Here is a 6,712-nt window from a genome sequence, read left to right as displayed (position 1 = left end):
GAGTTACCTATAACAACTATTTGATTGTATATCATGAAGGCTGCCAAGTTAAGCCTATATAAACATACTTAATTCCAATGTAATGAAAAGTTTGGTGGGATTCATTTTTAAAGAAATTTACTTTCAAAGACAACTTGGAATTGTAACAATAAGTACAATACAATTAAACTTAATGAAATGGTTCATCTTGCCAGTTAGAAGTAATGTAAAAAAAATTATTTTGGTACATTCATATTTTTAGTTACAAAACACTGTACAGACCATATATATAAAAGGATTGATATCAAGTATTTGACAGTATATACATTCTTTACGTATATTTGCAGATACAATTAGGTATTCTACAGATTAGATAAAGATTTGACTTCACAGCATTTGGTAATCTACAGATTATTAAACAATCTGATGACAGAAGTATTCGATATTCTAATGCTCATCTTCAAGCACTTGATGTATTTGACATTATATAAAAAAAATTATGAATTTCCATTTTTTCTTTTCAAACTGCGGTATATGTGAGGAATGTGAAACTGTCATAAAAATACAAAATAATTACCTTAGAAGATGCAATTAGAATTTCAAAACCACAAACCTGAAGACAAGCATGGTGGAGGGCTGTATTGCCTAGGTTGTCCTGAAAGTTAGCATCAGCTTTGTGCTCTAGAAGAACCTCTGAAAATAATTATTGTGTTATTGGAACCATACAATAAGTGTTAAATTTTGTCTTCTACTGTACAATAAAGAAGATAATTAAAGTACTTTAAATATAAATCATTGTGAAATACAAACATTATTTAAACTCAGTGTAAAACTGTGTGAACTTGTGTACTACGGTTCCAGCTACCAATCACTGCCATGGTTAGTAGCCTATATGATTTCCTAACTATAAATCATTAAGTGGTTAGTAATACTTACACAATTCTTTATTATTAATAGATACTAACTTCTAACATCTGACGTTTCTGCTGCTAACTTGCTGCCATCTACAGAAAAGTCCTGGAAGGATCCTTTCAATGGTTTGTTTGTTTTGAATTGCACGCAAAGCTACACGAGGGCTAACCAGCAATCTGCAGGTCGCGGGTTTGAATCCCCATCATACCAAACATGCCATGGGGGCATTATAATGTGACGGTCAATCCCACTATTCGTTGGTAAAAGATTAGCCCAAGAGTTGGCGATGGGTGGTGATGACTAGCTGTCTTCCCTCTAGTCTTACACTGCTAAATTAGGGACAGCCGAGCAAACCTTTCAATGGTAACGGTGGCCAGGATAGAAAACACTGTCATGCTACCAGGTTCTTCCCTGTTAGGCCTTGAATCAATTAACTTATTTGAAGACTTTCAAAAGGGATATCTGGATTTACTAGTTTGATTGATTGTGTTATTAGATAGATTGAAGAACAAAACTTTTTTCTTCTTGTGTAAGGTTCATATCCCATTATTTTTAATAGTATTATTCCAGTTTATTACATATTCTTCTCTGGCATGACGGGCTCTTACAGTGTTAAAAAGTCTTGTATATCTATTATGCTCCTGAATGCTAGCTTTTTGGTCTATTTCTTTCTCTAATATACCGAAGACCACATTCACAAGAAATATTGTAAATGGTGTTTGTAGTTTTCATTGGGTCTTTGGAGGTTTGGTGTAAACTAATTTCAATCGTGGTTTCTGAATACTGTTCTGACTTTGTTATGTTTTGCCACATGGGAATTTTATGACTATGTCCATAGTTTTCTCCTTGCCTATTCATGATGTTTATCTTCTTTATCAAGTGTTCCAGGTAACTAGTCTTAAGGAGGGTTGTAGTGATGTTTTTCTTCGTTATTTTTAACATCATCAACGTTACAACTCTTGTCGATTCTGGAAACTAGGCAGTCTACAAAGTCTGTCTTTACACCGTTGGAATAGTTTAATATATAGTTGAGGCATCTACCGGCATCTGTGGGTTTCCTTTTAAACTCCTGTGTGATACAAGTTGTCTTTTGATAACCACAACTAGTTAATAATTAAACTTAGAGGACTGTAGGCTACTAACCATGAAAGTGATCGAGTAAAATTATCATCTACATGTACCCACACACATTAATTTATGTGACTGCAGGGAAGTTATTATTTTAGTAACATAAGACCTTAAGAAAATAAAAGAAAATGTGCACAAGATTCAATCTTGCACATACACACACACACATACATATATACTGACAGTGGTAAGATATGAGGCAAGTGAGAACTAGAAGTTATAACAATATGGAATACTTAGTAACTTCTTTCTTGTAATGCATTGATTTAACTATTGTCAGTTGTTTCATTTACTAAGTGTTTCATCTTTCTTGTAATGCATTGATTTAACTAAAACACTGAAAATGACTTGCTTCCCCTTGACACTTTTCTGCTGCTTAAACCCTGACCTGTAAGATTTTATTTAAAAAGTTTTGAAATAACTATCCATTTCTAACAGAAAATAAAGTAATATTTCAGTTTATAGAGAGTTCTTCCTCAGCAAACTATATAATATATATAGGAGTAAAAAACTATGGCACGTTTTTAATTACTAGTCTAACATTTCATACAAATGAATACTGAAAGTAATTTTAGTACAAGAATTTAAAATATGGGCAATCTGACTGAAACCAGAAAAATAAACTTCAAAACGGACAATTCCGAGTAAACTATTCCACGAAAAAAAAATGTGCAAAAAAGGCTACTCATGCATGGTACTATTATGAATCAAATTATTGTGGTCATTAACATGTAATTACTTCAACTCTGAAGTTACTGAATAGAGAAACAAACAAGTAAGCCTACCAATGGACTTGCAGTGACCATTTATTGCTGCTAACATTAGTGATGTTTGGTTATACACATCAAAGGCATCAACCTTGGCTCCTTCTTGAAGTAGAAGTTGTAAACAGAGTAGGCTGTCGTGAAATGCTGCTATATGCAGTGGTGTTCTGTTGGCAAAATTAACATACTAATAGTTATATGTTCATATTAAAGACATATCAACAATTAAATTATGTAAAACAGTCGCAAGTGCTACAGATTTACAGTAGTGACTAAATTGTTTAATTAGTTTAGAAAGTCGACATCTGTATTATTATTATTATTACTGTTTACAATGGATTCGATGTCATGATGGAACTTATGTTTTCGTGTGTGTGACATAAAGTATAATTGCATCATTATCATAATAGACAGTCTTTTTTCAGTTCCTTCCAGTAATACACCACTGTATCGTTGTACGTGAGGAATTGTATCAATGTCAAGACTTCCTTATTCCAAAAATGTAGAAGAAAAAAAAAGACCTGAGAAAATAGAAAAGTTTGTGAGAAAGTAAATTTTGTGGGCGACTGCCAAGACTAATCTGGGAAAAAAAGTGTAAAATATGTGATCATGACTGCTTAAAATGTTAGCAATTATACATCTAAAAATAAGACCTCTTGTAATCCTACAGGCAACTTAAGAAGATTATAGGTTTTCCTGGTAATAAAATGAATTGAGAGGTCATGTATTGTACTTTTTTTAACCCTATCTAGACAGTACCAAAACCAATGAACTAATTTTAAATGTTTCAAAATTATCAGATAGAAATTGACAAGGGTTTTTACCATGATATCATCCAAAAGATTACGTTATCAGAACCATTTTTATCATGTTTAATACAAAAACTTTATGTTCACACAAACATTACATAAAAATGGCATTTACCATAAACTGACTCCATGTATTATGTACCAATCTCTTGCTAGCTTTCAGTACTAAATAAACATAATTATAACACAAAACATACTACTCTGACCATTACAATGGTATAACAATTTATTGTGTTTTAAAGTTCAGTAGAAACCTACGACTGCTCTAGAGTAACCATACCTGTTTTTCTTGTCTCGTAGGTGTACAATCTCCTTTCCAAAATGGTTTAGTAGTAGCTCTGTACAAGTTTCACTCCCTTGAAACCTAAGATTCAGGGCAACCCAATGTTATCCATGCTACATAATTAGAAGGGCTACAGATAACTTATAACAGATAATTATACAGAATGGAGTAGAAGTAACATCCCACATGTAATGATTTTGTTTCTGGATGTTATAGGTATGACATTTTCTGACACTATGACTCCGAGTTTCCCAAAACTGACTGTTGTATAAAAGAATAGTTAAAAACAGGATTAAAAACATAACACATAATATTTTATCATGGTCTAGTTTGCATCATTTGATGCATTACACTAGTACATTGTGTGTAAATACATCTTTGTGACATCATATGTAAAAACCTTAAAATAAATATAAATCAATCCCTTTCATTTTACTAACTTTTTAATAGCTTCCCTTGTTTTAACGATAATTAATTTTAACATCTTTATTTTCACTGTAATGTTCGACATTTCTAAACTGTTTATACATGTGATGTAAACTGTCCACATAAACCTATTCTAGAAACCACATTGCACCCAGTTTCTTCTATGTATAGACTGTTACAACCTGTACCACTCATTCTTAAATAATAATAATTTTTTTTTTTACATCAATGGGGAAAAAAATCTTTATTAAAAATTTTCTGGATTAATTTTTTAAAGGTGGACAACAAAGTTTTAATAACAACAGTTTCTGAGCTTATGTTGTGCAGATTTCTAACTTAGAAAAGGATTAAGCATCAACTTGCCAAGATTGTTTGAGATTAACTCAATAGGCCGGGAGTAATTAACTAACAGGCTTTTTACGGAAGCTGTGTTGTTAGACACCCACCCCGTAAATGGAAGTCTCACATGTGGAGTACTACTTTTGCCACACTGCATAGTTTATGTTAGAAGTTCTGATTAATTAACAACTGTATTCCTCTGTCACACCACACCCAAAGAGCAATAAAGTAAACTATGTACTAGAATTAATAGCTTTCTCTATATCTCATTTACAATAAAAAAAATCACCATTTTTCTTGTACTTGTTACATATGATTAATAACAAAATACACTAATTCACATCAAAACTGAATGTTTGCATCATTTTCTTTTAAACTCATAAACCTGGCTTTCTATTTACACCTGAATATCAAAGATCAAGTTGTGTTTGAACTACTTTTACATGTTATTTGTCAATTTAGTATACAGTGTAATATCACATAAAACAAAATCAATACAATTTAAGTACTAAACGTAATCTGTTTGGATCAGTGTAGTATTTTAAATCCCAAATACCAGTAATATTGGAAATAAAACTTAGAATGTTGCTGAAATGTTTGTTCATTAATAAAAAATCCCAAATACCAGTAATATTGGAAATAAAACTTAGAATGTTGCTGAAATGTTTGTTCATTAATAAAAAATAGTTTCGTAGACATATAACAAACTTTATTCCAAGTCCTCAATGAATTCTTTTTACTTATTTTTTCAATTGATTTCACAGCAACAAAATTTTTGAAATGAAAAATAATCTTTGGTGTAATTCAGCGATATCTTTAAACTCTGAATGTTATATTTTTAATTCCACGTGCATAATCTGTTGATCATAATGAGTAAAATGTATCCTTTTTTCCTCTATCACAGATCTTTTTTTTTGTTTTATTGAAAAGTACAGGGGTTAAACTATGTGTATAATTAAATGTTTTGAGACAGTTTGACTGGGTAATAAAAAATTTTATTATAAATGTCCAACGTTTGGTTTGTTTTTGAATTTCGCGCAAAGCTACACGAGGGCTATCTGCGCTAGCCATCCCTAATTTAGCAGTGTAGGACAAGAGGGAAGGCAGCTAGTCATCACCACCCACCGCCAACTCTTGGGCTACTCTTTTACCAACGAATACTGGGATTGACTGTCACTTATAATGCCCCCATGGCTGAAAGGGCGAGCATGTTTGGTGTGACGGGGATTCGAACCTGCGACCCGCAGACTGCGAGTCGAGCGCCTTAACCACCTGCCCTCCAACGTTTGGACAAGATTTTGTCATCCTCAGGTACATTATTCATTACCCAGTCAAATCGTCTCAAAACTTTTTATTTTCTAAAAAGAGGGTTCCTCGTTATCAAGTATGTGGATAATTAGAATTTCTTTTGAATTCCCTTAATTTTCTAAAATTTACACATTCATATTCTTAGTCTGGTCAAAGTACTTTCCCAGGTTAACAACATAATATTAATTCTGTAAAGTTAGGATGGCTAGTAAGAAAATCTATATATATCAGTATGACATGTACGTAATTTAAGGGATTTTAAGAAATTTAAAAGTTCTTTTTCATGTGTGTGGTGTCAAAAAATAGATGTAACCAGAATATTGAACTTAGCTTTATTAATACAACATATATTTTTAATGGAAGTTTATACAAGTGATTTCTACAACAAATATCTTCCATAGTACAGCAGCATGGTTAAAAAGTTTTCCAGATTCTAGGCTATTTTCAAAAATATATACATCTGTTCTAGTTATATTTTGATGTTCAAAAAAATTTTTTTTATGGGAGGGGGGGGGGGAGCCTAAGTAAAGATGTTTTAGAGCAGAAGTTCACGAAACAAATGGTGAGGAATTTATTAGTGACAGAAGATGTATATGTGATCAACTGGAAACTTATGTTACACTGTAATTAAAAAAAAATTATTTGATGTGCTTAGTACAATTGCATACACCTAGACTAGTCAGTTAATGGAGAAAAAAAAAATGTTTCTTTGTGTTATCAAGTTGAAAATGTATAAACAAACTATGGGATTCAAGTAGTTCATC

The 6,712-nt window shown here is 31.9% G+C and overlaps 1 protein-coding gene across 1 annotated transcript in view; it reads right to left on the bottom strand.

The window, feature by feature from the left end:
• Nucleotides 1-556: 556 nt before the first annotated feature.
• LOC106470057 (serine/threonine-protein phosphatase 6 regulatory ankyrin repeat subunit A-like) overlaps nucleotides 557-6,712 on the bottom strand; it is a gene marked incomplete at its 3' end in the record, with an annotated part of 58,760 nt that continues 52,604 nt past the window's right edge. Inside the window, exons 20-22 of the mRNA XM_022398596.1 lie at nucleotides 3,873-3,956; nucleotides 2,805-2,950; nucleotides 557-672 (exon numbers count right to left, since the gene is read on the bottom strand). Of these exons, the coding sequence (XP_022254304.1) occupies nucleotides 557-672; nucleotides 2,805-2,950; nucleotides 3,873-3,956 (346 nt within the window). The remainder of the gene's footprint in view (nucleotides 673-2,804; nucleotides 2,951-3,872; nucleotides 3,957-6,712) is intronic.

This window comes from Limulus polyphemus, unplaced genomic scaffold (genome assembly GCF_000517525.1).
Source record: "Limulus polyphemus unplaced genomic scaffold, Limulus_polyphemus-2.1.2 Scaffold3795, whole genome shotgun sequence".
NCBI classification, from domain to species: domain Eukaryota; kingdom Metazoa; phylum Arthropoda; class Merostomata; order Xiphosura; family Limulidae; genus Limulus; species Limulus polyphemus.
This window is presented reverse-complemented; position numbering and strand designations above follow the sequence as displayed.